The sequence below is a fragment of the Peromyscus leucopus genome, chromosome X (genome assembly GCF_004664715.2).
Source record: "Peromyscus leucopus breed LL Stock chromosome X, UCI_PerLeu_2.1, whole genome shotgun sequence".
In the NCBI taxonomy this organism is placed as follows: domain Eukaryota; kingdom Metazoa; phylum Chordata; class Mammalia; order Rodentia; family Cricetidae; genus Peromyscus; species Peromyscus leucopus.
This window is the reverse complement of record NC_051083.1, coordinates 114,017,083-114,036,157: the sequence shown is the minus strand read 5'-3', so window position 1 is coordinate 114,036,157 and position 19,075 is coordinate 114,017,083. Positions and strand designations below refer to the sequence as shown.

Here is a 19,075-nt window from a genome sequence, read left to right as displayed (position 1 = left end):
AAAACAACCAGACATTCATACACCTGAACAGTCGGGGGAATCCAGTGACATGTCACACAGATCCTGGATGTTGGATCAGCAGGCATGTCCAACCTCTATGAGTCCAATCAGAAGGTGCCTTAACCAGATTTACCTCCAGACGTGAGAGACCAGGTGACTTTCTAATGTTTCCTTTTGGGGTGGTAGTGCCAGGGTCCTCTGAAGCATTAGACAGCAATTGACCAAAGGGAGTCCTGGGGCCCTGGAACGTCTCAGGTTGCACACCCCATAGGAGTCCCCTGACCACCACACTCTTCTTGGATCTGAGGGGCTCTGAGACCCCCAGTGTCTCAAGGTCTGGTCTCTGAGGATCTTAGTGGAACCTCCAGAAATGTTTTGGGTCAACCACCAGAGAGGACTGTGTTTAAGCCAATAGAAAATCTTTATTAGCCAGCTGGTAGTCATACTGGGTCTCTGGGATCCCAATGCAGCACCAAACCTTTCTCAGGATGAGCTTTTAAGCACACACACACACACACACACACACACACACACACACACACACAATACTCTGTGTAGACACACTTCAGCTAACAAGAACAATTATCCATAAGAGGAACCATGGAAGCTAAAAAGCAAGGCTAGTGCATTTAGAGTCTTTCTCAGAACTAAGGACTTTGATGGATTAGGTCTTTGTTTTCATTTTGGCAGATGGTACTGTCTACATGCTGAGTTTTATGTCCTGAATGGTATTTCCATCATGGAGTCAGTTGTGCTAAGGTCTGGAGGTCTGTGAGAAGTGGGGGGAGGGGGATTTTATGGAGCCATCACATTTAGGGCGGAGTGTTCCAAGGTCTGGTCATGCTTAGACCCCCGGCTGCCATACTACAGAGGGATGGGAACTAACCAGCCTGTCAGCCCACTGACTGACAAAACTGACTGGGGCTACCCCAAATTAACGTTAAAGGATTTACAAGGGGCTGAAACTTGTCTAACATCTAAAACCTTTAACCTAGACACTTCCCCTTCTTCTGATGCCTGCTATTCTGCCTTAGAGGTTAATTCTTCTGGACAACAGCAATATTATCGAGCCCCTGAGATTACCTAGTGGACATGTATTAATGGTTTGACTAAATAGGCCTCTTCTGATGCTTTCCAAATGAAGTAGATGGTTTGATCAGGACCTAGAGGTATTATATGTTCCTGTTTCTAAATGTAAACAACAGTCAGATACCCTTACAGAAATGGTTCTACAAAATTGAAGAGGCTTAGACTTACTTGTCATTAGATAAAGGAAACTATGTATGACTTTGCTGTTGTTTCTATGCTAATTGATCAGTAGTAATTAGAGAAAATCTTGCATGGTTGGGGAAAACCTCAAAAGCGGCAAAGACATACATTAAAGAACTGATACCAGTCTGTTCTCTTGGTCCCCTGGCTAACTACTCTGCCATCAGCACTGACTAGGCCTTTAATTCTCATTCTGACGGGATTAACAGTGGGGCCCGGCATATCAAACTGTATGGTCAATTATGTATCAGTTGAGTAAAATTAATGGTCCTTAGGACCAGCTACACCTCTTCAGAGCAGAATGAGTCCACAATTTGACTCATTCACTAAGACTAGTGGGGAACGAAACAGGGCCCTAGACCTTAGTACAACTGCCTCCATGATAGAAGTATCATTCAGGGGGATCTTTGAATGTGTGCAAAATGAAGGGAAAATTTTTCTTAATAAAAAAAAAGAATGTAGAAGAGAAAATATTCAACTGAGAAAGGAATATATGAAGGATTTTTAAAATAAAATGCATAAGGCAAAAAAAAAAGTTTCCCCTTTAAAAAAAAAAAGAAGAAGAAGTATCATTCAGGCTGTAAAATTCAGCACGTAGATAGCACCACCTGCCAAAACGAAAACAAAGAACTTTTGGGAAGACTCTAAATGTACTAACCTTGCTTTTTGGCTTCTGTAGTTCTGCTTCAGGCTGTTTTGTTAACTGAAGTACATCAACCCAGAATATGTTTTTTTGAACTTAAAAGCTCACCTTGAGAAAGGTTAGGTGCTACACTGGGATCCTGATCCTGGCCAGCTAATAAAGACTTTCTATTGACTTAAACCCATGTCTGAGCAGTCTTCTCTGGTGGATACCCCACAACACTCTCAGGGCTCAGGGAGCCCTGTGGAAGAGGAGGCAGAAAGAGTGTAAGAGCCAGAGGTGATGGAGGACAGCAGGATAACAAGGCCCTCTGAATCAACATGAGCAAGGCTCATATGAACTCACAGAGACTGTGGCAGCATATCAGGGCCTGCATGGGTCTGTACCCGATCATTTGTGTATATATTATGGCTTACAGTTTAGCAATTTTATGGGATTCCTGAGTGTGCAAATGAGTGGGTTTTTGTTTCCTGTGCCTTTTCTTGAACTCTTTTCCTTCTGTTTGTTTTGTTCAATTCCTATGTGGTTTTTTGTTTGTTTGTTTTATCTTATATTTCATTTTATTATTATCCCTTAAATGCCTGTTTGTTTTATACTGAGAGATAGAAAGAGAGTAGATCCAGATGGGAGGGGAGGTAGGCAGGAACTGGGAGGAGTAGAGGGAGCAGAGATGATAGTCAGGATATAATATATTATGCAAGGAAAAAAATCTATTTTCCATAACGGGAAGATTTTTTAAAGAGTCCTAGACTATCTAATAGAAATCCCAGAATCAGGCATGAGAATCTCTGCTCCCCTAAACAATAGAAGCTACTGCTGCTGCCCTTGAAAGTCAGTCTCTATTGCTGAAGGTAACACCCACTTTGGACACAGCACTGAGAAGACTTGAGCTAGATCTGACCTGAAAGCCTCCTCCCCAAGGACTAGCTTTAATAGTACCAAAAGGTATTAGCAAGCTGCCAAGGGAGGAAGCAATCACTAATCCCAGGCAGCTATGACACCTGCAATTCACAACAAAGATCCGTACAGCAAGTTATCCCTAACGGTTCAATAGTGGCACTTGTATACTGGTAGTAACCAACAGCTGTCTAATTGGACTTCGGTCCATTCAACAGGAGGGAAATGATGCCTGGTACTATAATCCTAGTCAGCCATCCATGGCTAATGAGGTCACAGATCTTAAGAACCTACTATTAACACTTTCCTCAACCTGTGTAATTCCTAACTGCTCTCATCCCTCCTCAAAGACATTTCTTTTCACAGCAGAGATAATTCCACAAAGTAGGAAGTAGTCAAAATGCAGAGAACAACTGACCATAAGGTACCCAGCCCCAACTGAAACATCTACAACACAACCCCTACACCTAAGGCTCAGGCAGCATCACAGAGGAAGGGGTGGGAAGATTCTAAGAGTCACAGGACTAGGAAGTCTGCTGCAAGACTCTATCTTCTCGATGTGACAGCGAAGCTACAGTCAGGAAATCTCAGTGATATGGCTGTTAAAAGGAGACCTAAATGATGGCATCAGTTGACTTGCCAATGTGAAAGGGAGAAACCTCAAAGGCCCCACCCCTAGATGCAGAGCTATGGGCAATTAAAGACTGATGAGAGGGAAAATTAGTCTTCCCCAAGGATGAGTCCTTTAAATGTTTATCTCAAAGCAAGTGCTCAGCCCCAAAACATGTACATACAAGCCAGCACTAAACAGACTTAACAGGTGGCGCTTACATAATTATTCAGATATTTATATGTAATAGTAATAAAGAATAAGAGGCTAGGAATTTGAGTGAACACAGGAGATCATGGAGGGAGGAGTGGAACAGGGAATTGATGTAGCTATATTTTCAATCTGAAAACTTTTTTAAAAGAAGAAAGCTAAGAAGGAACTGCTAATCAGACTAGACAGGCAATAGAGATGACAACCTCCCATCTTAGCAGAGTGGTGACTTGAGACATGAACTAAGCCCAGAAGGAATCCTGGGATATCTGGAACCCCAAAAAGCACAATGATTAGCCAGACAGTAAAAAAGAAGCAGATGCCCATCCATGAACAAAAACCATCTATCTCTTCATCATTATGCAGCCATGAGAAGGAAAGTACTGCCAACATGCTACACATTCAGCTTTGAAACCATACTAGGTTAAAGAAGGGAGACATAGGCTGGACAGCGGTGGCGCACGCCTTTAATCCCAGCACTCGGGAGGCAGAGGCAGGCAGATCTCTGTGAGTTCAAGGCCAGCCTGGTCTAGATCCAGGACAGGCTCCAAATCTACACAGAGAAATCCTGTCTCAAAAAACAAAAAAAAAAAAGAGAAAGAAAGAAAGAAAAAGAAAAAAAGAAGGTGGACATAAAGGGCCACTTCAACGAAACACCCAAGCAGATATTTAATCTTCATCATCAACCTAGGAGACATACCTCTCGGTGGGTGTCTGTGATAATTCCAGAGAGGTTTAAAAAGGAAGAGCCACTCTGAATGTGGGTAGCACTACACCATGGGCCGGAATCCTGAACTGGATAAAAAGGAAGAACGAGAAAGTGAGCCGAGCACCAATATTCATCTCTCTCTGCTTCCTGAGTATACAATATGACCATGTAGAACTCAAGCTCCTGCTACATGTCTTCCTCACCAGGGCAGACAGCATCCCCTCAAACTGTAAGATAGAACAAGGGTTGGGCAAAAGGCTCAGTGGGCAAAGTGCTTGCTGAACAAACAAACATGGGAAAACCTGAGTTTGGATTCCCAGCCCCTAAATCTTTGTAACCCTAGAGCTGGGTGAGGAAAGAGGCAGCAGATCCCAAGGATATGCCAGTCAGCCAAACTGGTCTAACCCAAACACCTCTCAGTACAGGAAGAGATCCTGTCTTAAAAGAAAGGTGGAGAGTGACAGACACTCAAAAGTTCTGTGGCCTCCACAAGCATCCAAACCCAAGAAAACAAACCCTTCCTTAAGCTGCTTTCCTTGGGCATTTTGAAATTTTGTCACAGAAATGAGAAAAGTAAGAAATAGGCAAATCCATAGAAATAAAAGTCTATTTATGGTTGTCAGGGACGATAGAGTAAGGTATAAATGATTTAGAACTACATGAAAATGGTTCTAGTCCAACAATGAATGGACCAAATGCCACTGAATTGCTTAAAATGGTTAATTTTATATGAATTTTATCTCAATACAAATAAATAAATTACAAAGAAAAAATACACAAAGAGATACATGGAATCATCAAAAACCAAAAATAAAATAAAGGGACCTGGGATATAGCTGAGACCTTCCTAGCACGTGCAAGGACCTGGGTTCTATCCCTGGTATAATGCAACAACCAGAAAAGAAATTGAAAAGGGAGGGAACTGGTTGGTCTTAAGAATCCTATCCCATCCACATTAAGCTCTCCAAATCTCATAAGCTGCAGCTCTCTACAGTTGTACCTGCCATCTGGTAAGGTCCTACAGTGCTGGACTCTAAATATCTAACATATTCAATGCTAGAACTCAAGCACTGCCTTGCGCTTGCCTTTCCTAGCAATCTCAAACCAGAGGTCTATGGGTTTAAGGACCAAGTCTATAAACCAAATTTAAGCCACAAACCCTGGTCAGTACCAACTATTTTCCCAGGGACAGTGGATCGTGTTTGTTTGGCTTTTTAAATCTAAGATATCTGGCTATTGAAACTATAGCCTTCTGAACAACTCTGTCATGTAGGGGATTGAAAGAATTCAGTCCCCTATATATTCCTATGTAGAGAAATAACAACAACAAAGAGAACTTGATATTTATGCAACAAAATATTTTCAAAGAACTGGCCAGCTGGAACAGGCTTCAGTAATGTCTACGGTCACTGGCATGGAAGGATTCCCGCTCCCGGGAATGCCTATGCTTTTTATGCCTATGGGACTTATCCGGGCTCCTGCTTCTATGACTCCGCCCTTCAGAATGGCCACCATGCCTGCTGGAATGAGTACCTGAGCTCCTCCCTCTATCCCTCTCTCTGCTCCTTTCCTCTCCCTCCCTCCTACTGGAGGACTTATGCTCATGCTTGGGTTTCTCTCTCTTTGGCTCCCACTCGGGGTCCTCTGCTCTACCATGGAAGGAACTCCTGACATCAGGGGAGCCTGGGTGCTTCTGCCTCCCCTCTCTGGATTCAGACTTCTGGGCTTTCTCTACGGTCTTGCTGCTGTGCTTCTTTGGCTCATCCTTTTCCTTTACTGCCTTGCTGCTGGAGGACAAAGAGCAGGATGGCAGCTCTGTTTGCACCTTGTGTTCAGTCTTCTCTTTTTCTTTCTTTTTTTTCTTTTTCTCCTTTTTGTCTGGTAGGGGGGCAATCAATAAGAAAAAGAAAACAAAAAGAAATTTCTTAAAATGTGCCTTCCTTACTTCAGGAGATCACATAAAACTGAGACATTCCAAAATGTTCCCACGCAGCCGGGCGGAGGCAGCACACGCCTTTAATCCCAGCACTCGGGAGGCAGAGGCAGGCGGATCTCTATGAGTTTGAGGCCAGCCTGGGCTACAGAGTAAGTTCCAGGAAAGGCACAAAGCTACACAGAGAAACCCTGTCTCGAAAAAAACAAAAAACAAAACAAAACAAAACAAAAACAAAAACAAAATGTTCCCATGCTAGCAGACAGAGGATGTGCATGTGAAAAACATCCCAGGCAGCAGCAGCAGCAGTCACAGGTTATGCCTCCTGGAAAGTGTCTTCAAGCATCAAACTGGACACCTGTTCTCCTGATAGGTCAAGTTGTACAAAACAATCGCACACAGAAGGGCTGTATCTCCAAATACAATCTCATTCTGAGATACTGAAGGGTTAGGACGACAACATATCACCTTAAGGAGACACAATTCTGCCCACATCACTAGCCTTCCTTCCCCAGACACTTGTGCTTTCCCAATTCAAACAAGGATTCTCACACGTTCCCCTATTACATTGAAGAGTGGATTATTGACTATCTATGCATGCTTGGGAGAGAAGACACTAAGGCTACCCAGAATCTTCTCCTGAGTTTTAACACCCCACCTTTTTTGTGCTTTTTTATGGGCTTGACATCTTCGTCTTCAGAGAGCTCAGGAGAACTTGACGGAGGTGTTTTAGCCCCACAGCCCTTCTCCTGAAGCTCTCTGGTCACATCGTCCACATCTTCTGATTCCTGAGGGGCCCGGTAGTTTGACACATGGTCCACACGGATAGTTCTTCCTTTGATCTAAATAAGATCAGAAATGTTTCAGCAAAGACAGCCCCCGCATTCAGCTATCTGAACCAAACTACAGAGAACCAAGGTTTGGATCACATCCATTACCTTATATAAAGAAATCATTAAAGAAAACATGTTCAAATGGTATGTTATAGCATATATAGCTATTATTAATAATACTCAGCACTCAGGGCAGGTAAATGGGGCCTGGGGCAAGTGAGATCTCTGGGGCAATTGTGCCCAGAGCCCCCTTTGATATACTATAGGTACTATGCAAATTTCACGTTCTTCGTGTGTCACGAAGTTAAAAAGTACTCAGAAGTATTGTCCTAAGCACATCATCAAGAAAGTCTACGAGAATTTAGGATTTAAAGCACAATTGATTATCTACAGGGCTAGGGAAATGGTATAGTTGGTACCTCGTAAGAATAAGGACCGGCGGTTAGTCCCAAGAACCTACATAATCTGAGTGTGGTAGCACACACTTGTAATTCTGGCACTGGGAGGCAGAGATAGGAAGACTGCTAGAGCTCACAGGCCAAGCAACCTAGCCTATTTGACAAGTTCCAGACAAGTGAGAGATACTGTCTCAAAAGAGGAAGAGGAAAAGGTAGACAGATAATGAAGAATGATGCCAAGGCTGTTCTCTGGCCTCCACCTATACATGCACACACATGAATATGTGCACATACACACAGTTATACACAACATTTAACAAGAAAACGACAGGCCCTAGAAAGCATGAGGACTGAGAAACATGAAATCTAATGCTACAGCTGCTTTTTCAACAAAGTAATCAGGAGGCAAAAGAAGCCCCAAGGAACAAAATTATTTTGCTGTGGTGGTGGTGGTGGTAATGAATGAAGGGTTTCGTGTATAAAAGGGAAGCACTCCATTGCTGAGCTATATTCCTAGCTTCCCTTCCTTTTTCTTGAGCTCTCATACTTTTTTCCACTAGCACATAGGACCTTCAGTTCCCAGACTACTGGACTATAAGCTACAGTTGTACAGGTCAACAGCAATAAGATGAACCCTTTGCTTTATAAACAGTCTGCTTTGAAGCAGATATACTTCTACACAGGTAATAGCATCTGAACCCTAAATTTCAGTTTTACTGTTCCATTCCAAGAGTACATAGTTATATGTACCTTTAAGCCTGAGAAGCTCCTGTCATCCAATCTATTTCTTATTTTCATACTTTTTTTAAATGCAATTTTCCTTTGATGGTGACTTTTTCTGAAGGCCACTCCCTTAAAATTTCAGAATTATTTTTATAGAATTGGTCACCAGATTTTAAGTAAAGAATTTCCAAGAGCCAATATGTTAAGTCACTGGAATCATATACTAGATATACATGTCTGTCTTAGCTCATAAAACCATGATGAAGCCCCTGGTTCCCTAGCACAGCATAATATCCAAGAGCAGTGTTTCTGGTCTCTAATGCACTAGAACAGATGGAAAATGTGTGTAAGAAAAACATCCCCCAGATAAGGGGGCACAGTACCCATGTTTCTGGAACAACAGTTCGCTAACACATAGGGGAAAGGAATGCCTGGCAAATGCATGAGCCAGAAAATGGTTTCCTGGAATCATTCCCTATCCAGTGTCTCTTAGCACTTCTATAACCCCCACAATACATCCAGCTGACCAGTACAATTCCTGCACCTGTAAACAGCAGGCAAAAAAAACCTGAAGCCTACCTCATACACAGGAAAAGTCCAGGCAAATCCTGCACTGTAAGCACATTTACCTTAATTCCGTTGAAATTGTCAACAGCCAGAACCGTGCTCCGCTGATCTTCATAGCACAGGAAACAGAACCCTTTGGATTTCCCAGTCTTCTTGTCTCTCACAAGATTAATGTTGACAATCTCCCCATATCTGTTGATAAAATGTATTATTCATTTAAAATGTAAAAGCTTTCATACTGAATGACCAAACAAAATTCAACTAGTACAGGAAAAATCCAACAAGATGACACAGGAGGTTGAAAATAAGTAAGAATATAACAAGGCCAAAATAAATGCATTAAATGAGATTGACAAAGTTATTTTGCACTGAAAAGAAGCAGAACTCATGAATCAGAACTTTTGGGCAGGTGTGGGTAGAGGCAGAGGTAGGCAGATCTCCATGAGTTTGAGGCCAGCCTAATTTGTATTTCAATTTTCAGGTCAGCTAGGTCTACACAAAAGAAACAGAAACTTGTTGCTGATTTTTTAAGTTTAAAACAAAGTTGAAAAAGATAAGACTAGATGAATTAATATCAAATAACATAAAATAAACAAATAAAAATAATTGCCAATAATTCAGTCAGACTAGTAGACATATAGATATTTTTGAAGTATATAATGAGATAAATTGTTTTCAAAAATTCATGAAACAAATTAAATTAACTATTGGTAAGGTCTCAAAATAAATATCAATAAGCACTAAAGCTTCTGAAAAAAAGACAGCTCAGCAGGTAAGAGCACCTACTGCTCTTGCAGAAAACCTAAATTTAGTTCCCAGCATCCAAGCCAGGTGTCTTATAACCTCTGTATTTCCAGGGAAATCTGATGCTTCTGGGTTGATTCTACAAGCACGAGTACACAAACACACACAGACACACAGATGCACAGACGCACAGACGCACAGACGCACGCACGCACGCACGCACGCACACATGCACCTAACTAAAAAAACATCTTTTAAAAAATTAGTTAAACTCTAAATATCTACAGTACATACTCATCAATCAGTGTGATATAATTAGAAATCATATTTTAAACAAGAACCTGCTACTGGAGCTAGAGATGGCTCAATGGTTAAGAACATTGGTTGCTCTTCTGCAGGACCCAGGTTCGCTTCCTAACACCCACTTTGGAGGCTCACAACCATTAGTAACTCCAGTTCTAAAGAATCTGGTGTCCTCTTCTGTGCCTGGGCACTCACATGGTACAGACATACATGCAAGCGAAATACCCATAAACACCAAATTTTAAAAACAATAATTAAAAAGAAAACCTCCTATTAACCAGAACTTGAAACTCATTCTCTTAGCTAATAGCTGGATTGAAAAAAAATGAAACAAAATTTAAAATGCCAAGAGTATATCACTTAGAAACTAACAAAAAAAATTAAAATACATGAAAATTTGCAGGATGTAGCTAAGCCAGCTACACTCAAGAAAATTTGTAACCTTGAAGAATTTGATTCTTTAAAAAGAATGAATATAAAATAAAACAAACCTACTAAAGACAGGCTTTAATAAATATCAAAGCAAAAATTAATTGAATATAAAAATAGAAAGGGTCTACCTTACTTCTTATAAAAGCAATTCCAAATGAAGCTTTATAAGTTAAGAGAGTCAGAAAATAAAATGGAAATTGATATATAAGTTATATGATTACATATATACACACCAATCCAAAATCTAGTATCTTAGTGCAAAATAGTGAATGTGATTCAATTAAGGTTGAGAACTATTTGACAATATAATGAAGGTACAGCCAATACAATTAGATAAAACAGATACAAAAATGGAGAAGTAAAACCATCTGTTTGCAGAATATATACAATAGTGTATATAAAAATTTAAACAGCATCGATGATAAACAATGACAAAAATAAACAGTATAACGATTCAGTAAGGTAACAGAATAGAGAATTCCAGGACAGCCAGGGCTACACAGAGAAACCATGTATCAAAAAAGGATTTGGACAAATAGGCATTTCAGTGAGAGTGGAAATTAGTAAAATCATTTCAGAGAGCAATTCAGCAATGCTGATAAAACATACCAGGCTAAATCTGCATCTGTTTGGCCCAATTTTTTAAGCTTTGCCCAAATCCTACAATGCCACACAGATAAGGCCCAGAGGGCCCTGTGATCATGGATGACCCCTAGTTTATAGGAACCCAACTAGAGAGGCCAACACTGCATCTTCCTGGGATTTCCAGTTTGTTCCACTGCAAGCCCATGTTGAACATGGTTCAGTTAAAAACTTGACAGAAATGGACTAGAATCCCTCAGACCCCTTCTCAAATGATCCAAGCTCTGGGTTCTCCCATGTGCTAATTCTCTGGAACCTTATCTATCCTGGGACTGATCAAGGCTCTAGTGTTCCCCCAGAGAAGTCATTCAGCCTAGAATATAAATGGCTTTGGTGGCTTTTTGAGACAGGGTCTCACTATGTAGTGCAGGCTGACTTGGAATGTATTATATAGCCTGGGCTGGCCTCAAATTCATGGTGATCGTCCTACCTCAGCCTCTTCTCCTGGCATTAGAGCTCTACAATCCCACACGCAGCTTAAAATGCCATTTTGGCATTACAAAAATGAACAAAGGAAGCAAAGTGCTCTAGGCACCCAGACAATGGTAGGAAATGAAAGAGGACTTACTGTGAGAACACACAGATGATGTCTCCTTCTGTCAGCTCGTAAGGAAGCCCTCCTAGAAGAAACACGGCAGACTCCAGGTCAGCAAACATTAATCAAGTGCTTACTGCATACTGTGCACTAGATCCGACACTGGAGGTACAGTCGGTGAGCCTTGAGCTCCCAAAAATCAGTCTACTACAGTGACAGAGTGGGTAAGGTGACACTATTCCAGAAGAAAAGTAACTAACTCTCAGATCTGTGAGTTTGAGGCCAGCCTGGTCTACAAAGTGTGTTCCAGGACTGCCAGAGCTACATAATGAAACTGTCTCAAAAAAAAGTTATAAAAGTGATTAATTCTGAGTTGAAAGGCATCATCACTTACCAAATTAATCTTATCATTCAGTCCTCACATCCAAAAATCCTATAAAGCAGATAATTTCCTGCACAAGACTCAGATTTCACAAACATTTAGTTCAAATATGCTATTGCTATGCTCACCTACATGTAAATAAGAATTATAAAGAAAACTGTTAAGCATTTCACAGGAGAAATTTTCCCCTCCATGTTTTTCTCTTGTGTGTAAAAAGGGGATATCAGTATATATGCCTCACAAGCATGTTATAGACATAAACAAAACTGTGCATATAAAGTGCTTAACACAATAGCTACTGGAATGGTCTCCTTCAAAAGGTAAACTGCAGAATAATTGGTTGGGACATAAAGTGAACACAGGATAGTAATATTGTTACCAGAGACTTAAGAGCTCCCCCTTTGCAGGTTCTTAGTCTCCTTAGTAATTTTAAAACAGACTGAGGAAGCTTGAGGTCCGTTTTACTAGCATTTGAGAAAGAGCTGATGGGGAGGCAAGTTGCAAATTGTACCAGCTACTTGGAGGAGGGAGGTGGGTAAGAAATATGTAGCCACACCTGGTGAATTAGAGGGTAAAGCATGCTCAGAAATGGAGGCTGAGAAACAGCTGCAAGGGAACAGGAGAGCCTTTATATTTGAAATAAGAAAGTCCAGAGTGTTAGGGCAAGCATGCTCAGGATTTCAGCCAGTATCAAAGGGATAGAAATGGAGGGGGTGGAGAAGTCGAAAGTCAGAAGAGCAGGCAGACTTAGCAGCAATAGGTTAACAAGTGCACTGAGGAACTCTTGGGGTGTTAAGGACATTGTTTCACTAAGGGGATCATTTTCCTCCCATGTTCTCAACATGTCTTCAGGTGAATGAACTTTTCTGGCAGGTGACTCCTGGCCAGATGATCTTAAGCCCAGCTGGATTAAGTCTTAAGGAAGGACACACGCCGGGCGGTGGTGGCGCACGCCTTTAATCCCAGCACTCGGGAGGCAGAGGCAGGAGGATCTCTGTGAGTTCGAGGCCAACCTGGGCTACCAAGTGAGTTCCAGGAAAAGGCGCAAAGCTACACAGAGAAACCCTGTCTCGAAAAAAAAAAAAAAAAAAAAAAAAAAGGAAGGGACACACTAGTAAGTAGTACTTAGGTTTGCTTAAATTGTCCCACATCCACCCAGGGCCAAGGATGTCATACAGACTGTATTCTTTTCACCAAGAGAAGTAGCTCTGCCTTAGCGAACAAGCCCAGATACCTCCACCTTTTCAGGTGGCATTTTAAATTTTAAGCAGGAGTAAAGCTGATTCTGAGTGGAGCCCACCCTCAATGTCTTCCAAGCTGCCTAATGTTTGTCCAGGTACCTAACAATACAGCAAAGTACTAGAAGCAAAAGTCAATCGCAGGAGAAAATAATTTTGAGGAAGGGCATATAGTAAAAATGAAATAATGACCACTAATCTCAGTTTTGAGTGCTGCAGTATGTGACCTTAAAGAAGTCTATTAACCTGTCTGCACCTCAGTTTCTTTGGAGTCATAATGGGTTGACTGTGGAGTTAACAACTGTCTCTGGGCAGCCAAGTGGCAAGATTTTAAGTACAATGAATGGTAAATACCAATTCTAAGAACCACTGGCTATCAGAGAAGACAACTGAAAATGGACGAGTAAAAAAGAAAAATCAAAAACGGACCTGCAGGCAGACAGGCTACAAGAGTGTGGGGGACCAGCGTGCTCAGAAGCGATGAGCAGGGGCGTTAAATAACCGGCGAGGGGACGCAGCGACTCTGAAAGGCACTGCTAGAGAAAACTGTGGACCTCACCAAGAAAGATCCAGGCGCTGTCCTTGTATTCCGAGTGCCAAGACACCTTTTCTGCCACCCCAAGCTGAACCTCTCGCTCATTCAGTTCGTTGATCAGCTTCACTTTAGTTAAAGGGCTGCGCGGAAGGAGTGGAAGACGTTAAGTAAGTTTCCTCACGGCCTGCGTTCTAGATACCGATCTTCTCCCGCCCCTAGCGACCTTCTCCCTGAAGGCCCTACCACCCCGCGAGGGCCGAACACCATCTGTGGGCAGCCACCCGCTACCCACTCCCCCTTCCACAGAGAAACTAAACCCTTACTTCATATTCGCGCCTTCTCCCTCAAGACATCAGCTTCCGGGTAAGGCTACGAAGGGCGTACACAACCCGATCACACAGCTCCGATTGGAGCTAGCGGCACTCGAGGTGGAACTTCCACAGGAAGTTCCGGCACTCTAAGACTTGGCACCTGCGCAGTAGCGCAGTAGCGCCGTTGCGCAGAAGCGCTTTCTCACGGACCTTTTGCTCCCGTAGAGAAATAGTTCTCTAGTTATTCATTGCTTCCCTTTGTGATGCAGAGAGGGGGTGGGATCGTGGGCCTTACCAGACCTTGGGCTCCTGAACAAAGCCCTGCTTTGTTTGATTTAGCTTTAAAAGTTTTCTGAATGAAAACGTTCTGATCGACTGACTTAAAAGTCCCAGTTCTATCACTCTCGGGACACCTGCTCAAAAACAGTCCCGCAAAACTTCCCTGTTCAGGACGAAACAGTAGAAAACTAAAGATAGCTATGAGTTGCTAAATATTGTTTCCTGCTCCAATATTAACGATGGGCCAGTGTACCTCTACAGACTGAATTAAATACCCACAGATTTATGTAAGAAATGTGGCCTTTTTCCAGCAGCGGGCAGAAATTAATAGTCAAATTAGTATCTAGATAGTGTACAAGTGCTGAATGGATGAGGTAGACAATTTATGCATGCTATCTTTGTTAGTCTCAAACCCGGGACAAGTCTCACTCAGTTCCTGTGACTCCTCCCAGCACTCCTCACCTCGCCCCTTAAACATCTCCCTGCCTTCTGCTTCCCTTCCCCCAGCCTGATCCCTATATAACTGAACCACTTTAATTTTTTTCATTCAATCTCTACCCTCCCAACAACCCCAAGAACTCAAACTCACAACAGTTACCATCCCCATTTTACAGAGGAAGAAACTGAACTTCAAAACTCAGTTTTGAAGGTCTGGAGATATTGCTTAGTGGTTAAAAACCATTTGCTGATCTTCTAGAGGACCTGTATTGAGATCCCAGCACCCACAGCAGGTGGCTCACAACTCCATCTACAAAAGACCCATCCTCCTCCTCTAGCCTAAGTGGGCACCTGCACTCACATGGCATACACAGACATACATACACATAAATAAAACTATTAAATCTTTTAAATTTTGGTTATTTTGAAGTGTTCTGCTTGTACCAATCAGGTCAGGCTAATTTATTAAGCCCTTATTGAATATCTAGGTTTGTCCTGTACAGTTGCTCTATAGAGAGGAATCTGAAGGATGGGTCTTCTGCACTCAAAGAGCTAATGGTATAAGGGGCAATATATGTTTACTTGAATAGTTCATGTCCTAAATAGTCAGAAGTCAGTATGTCAGCAGAGAATAGGGGTTCCATTTTGTGGATTCTTAGTCTCTTTAACAATAGAATTTTTTAATGGACTCAGAAGGAAACTTAAAGGCCATTTTATTAAAGTTTGGATGACAGCAGTGCAAGGAAGCTAGCTACAAGTCTTGGCAGCTGGTGGAAGGAAGGGGGTGGATAAAAGGAAACAAGAAAGCCATGCCTTTTGATTTAGACTCTACAAGTAAATCAGCTTTCCCAAGGGATACTCTCATGAGTAGGTGATCAACAGGCCCTATTGGATTACTCATTTTATTTTTTTTATTTTAAATTTTATTATTTCAAAAACAGATTGCAAGTTAAACACTGAAATTAATCAGACCCAAAGACTATACAACTCAATGAACTTCTATACAGTTAGACTAGCATTCAGAACAGAAGCTGTGGAACTTCACATTGGATTTTATGCTTTCATTATCAAATATATTTTTATTCACTTGTCCAATAACAAAACCAAGAAAACCATGATATCATTAGAACGAGAAGAAGAATTTGATTTATATCCTCTTTCACTCATGTCCATTACTTGCATTCAGTCCATCCTCATCAACTAATATTGAGCCTTTCTGTTCTCTTTTCTACATGATCTACTACACTCACCTGTACATTTGTTCATATATATATATATATATATATATATATATATATATATATATATGTTGCTAGCTAGAATCTGCATATGAGGGGAAAACATGCAGAGACTTTTTCTGAGATTGTGTGAGCTCACTTAATATTATACATCCCAATCCCATCCATTTTTCTATAAATTTTGTGATTTCATTTTTCTTTATAGTTGAACAGTATTCCACCTTTTATACATGCCAAATTTTCATTATTCTTCTGTTCTTCTGTTGATGGGCAGCTAGACTGATTCTAATTATTTGCTATAGTAAATAAAGAAGTAATCAACATAGGGATGCAAATATCTCTGTGATAGGGTATGGAGTTCTCTGGGTAAATGCCTAGGAGTGAAATATCAGGGTCATATGGTAGTTATAGTTTTAATTTTTAAAAACTCTCCAAATTGATTTCCACAATGGCTATATTAATTTACATCCACCACCACCAATGGATGAGGTTTTTTTCTCTCCACATCCTCTCCAACAGTTGTTGTCAGATTCATTGATTATAGCCACTCTGACTGGTGGCATCTCATGGTGGTATCTCAATGTAGTAATTTTTATTTTTTATTTAATTTTTATTTTATTATTTGTAATTTTATTTTCCTGATGTATATGGATAGTGAACCTATTTGTTGACTGAAAAATTTATTTTTCCATGGTGTTTAATTTCAATTTTTTTTTTGCAAATTCTGAAAAGTAGGCCTTTGAAGTATACCTAGTAAAGATTGTCTCCCATCCTATGGGCTATCTGTTAACTCTGCTGATCATTTCCTTAGGCATAAAAAAAAACTTTTAATTTGTATGTAGTCCCAGCTGTTGAAACACAGGGTTAGTTCCAGTGCTATTGGTGTTCTACTCAAAAAGTTCTTGCCTATCCCAATATCTTGAAGAGTACCCCCATGTTTTCTTCTAGAAGCGTCAGTATTTCAGGTTTTTTATTAAAGTTCTTGATCCATTTTTAATTGATTTTTGTACACGGTGAAATATAAGAATCTAATTTCTGTCTTCTACAGGTAGAAATCCAGCTTTGCCAGCACATTGTTGAATAGGGTATCTTTTCCCCAATGTATGTTTCTGCTTCCTTTATCAAAAATTAAGTGGCTATAGCTTTGTCATTTTATTTCTGGATTCTCTTATTCTATTCCATTGGTATTAATGTCTATTTTTTGTGCCAGTACCACGCTGTCTTTATGACTATAGCTCTATAGGAAACTTTGAAGTCAGGTATTGTAATACCTCCCACATTGTTCTTACTCCTTAATCTCTTTGGTTTTCCGTGGTCTTTTGTGGTTCCATATGAATTCTTGTATAGTTTTTTTTCTAAACCTGTTAAATATATCTGAATTTTGAAATGCATTGCATTAAATCTACAAATTAATTTTGGTAGTGTAGCCATTTTCACAATATTTATTCTACCAATCCAGAAGCATAGAACTCTTCTTTTTCAAGACAGAGTCTCACTATATAGCCCTGGCTCTCCTAGAATTCACTAAGTAGGCCAGGCTTGCCTCAAATCCACAGAGATCTGCCTGCCTCTGTCTCCCAAGTGCTGTGATTAAAGGCAGCATAGAACTTTTAAGGTAAGGGACAATATTCAATATTCTCTTTCTTTTTTTTCTTTTTCTTTTTTTTTTTTATTTTTCGAGAGAGGGTTTCTCTGTGTATTTTTGGTGCCTGTCCTGGCTCTTGATCTGTAGACCAGGCTGGCCTCGATCTCACAGAGATCCGCCTGGCTCTGCCTCCCGAGTGCTGGGATTAAAGGCGTGCGCCACCACCGCCCGGCCAATATTCAATATTCTCATTTGAGGAATATCAAAATGTCATGTCTCCATTTAAGGCCAGAGGTAAAACTCAGAATCCACTCCCTTAACAAGAGGAAGTATCTTTCCCTTAATGGACCTTAACAAAGCTCTGATCCCTCTACCTTTACATATGGTATTTTAAACCTTAAAGAAAGACACAGTTGATTATGATGAAGAGGGCCCATCTTCAATGGCCTCCAAGCTTACTAGTGTCTGTCTAGGTATCTAACAAATAGAAGAAATGATAACATGTAATGTGTGACACAAGCCATATAGAAGATATAATCCATCCTTTATATGTCTACATCAATATCTGGTCATGAACCATAATATTTTAAAAGTGAAAGTCCAGAGATGGATAGTTAGTAGTCTGAGTGGCCTTATTCAGAGCACCAGATAGAAGGCCATTCACAGAAGTATTTGATGACAATTGTACCATCAAGTGGCTCAACCTACAACCAGGTTCCTGCAAGAAGAAAAGACTGCCCACCAAGGACAGTTTCTCCTCCCATATTCTGTCTATAAATTAGGGACTGCCTTTGACTTCCTCACTCCAATGCAGCTACACCCTCTCCTCCCTTCCTACCCTGCTATTCATTAACTTTGTTGAATAATCTTGCCAGTGAAAACTAAACAGTGACAGATTGCATATGGGTTTTTATCTGTTCCTAGAAATCTCCATTTGTTTTGTTGGTAGGGCTAAAGTAGCCACTTGCAAAGTGATAAGCTTTCAGGCAGTATTATCTTGCCGGTGTCTTCTGGTAACTGTGAAATAAGAGAGTTGAGGCTACACCTGGAGCTCAGTTATCTGCATTCAGGAGGAAGCTGGAGCATAAGAGAAAGTGGGGCCAACCAAATGGAAGGATAATTTCCGTTGAGAATATGAGGAGTATTCCTATCCAACTTTTGGGTTCAGCAGAAGTGCTCACTGGTTTGATTTGGTCTGGTTTTCTTTTCTTTCCTTTTTTGTTGTTGTCTGAGACAGAGTCACATATAGCACACAGTTTGGCCTTGAACTCTCAATCCTTCTGCCTCTCCCTGCTACCATACCTGATCAGCAGAGGAGCTCTGAAACTGAAGGGGCTGAGTGCATCCCAATGTGCAAGTACTAAGGACTTCCTGAGGTCTTCAATTTCAGTGCTCTCAATGGCAAGCCAGACATAAACTTGGAAATTTGATCACCCCAGAAGAGCCAGAAGAAAAGAAGCAAGAAGCCATATTTTTCATGGTTGTGTTTATAGTTAGTTGGGAATTGATATGTAATGATGCCTAGAAAATATAATTAAATCTGAGTTGAAAGGGATAAAGGTCCAAAGTGTCCTCTAAACTTAACACTGGAGAAGAGGAAATGGATTTGCCATTCATGATA

At 40.9% G+C, this 19,075-nt stretch overlaps 1 protein-coding gene across 1 annotated transcript; it reads right to left on the bottom strand.

The window, feature by feature from the left end:
- Positions 1-5,681: 5,681 nt before the first annotated feature.
- Rbmx2 (RNA binding motif protein X-linked 2) lies at positions 5,682-14,035 on the bottom strand. Its single transcript, XM_028887363.2, has 6 exons — positions 13,927-14,035; positions 13,628-13,743; positions 11,482-11,533; positions 8,855-8,984; positions 6,930-7,113; positions 5,682-6,216 (listed from the first exon to the last, which is right to left on the bottom strand). The coding sequence occupies exons 1-6, from the start codon at positions 13,929-13,931 to the stop codon at positions 5,729-5,731; spliced, it is 975 nt and encodes a 324-aa protein (XP_028743196.1). The 5' UTR covers positions 13,932-14,035; the 3' UTR covers positions 5,682-5,728.
- Positions 14,036-19,075: the final 5,040 nt, after the last annotated feature.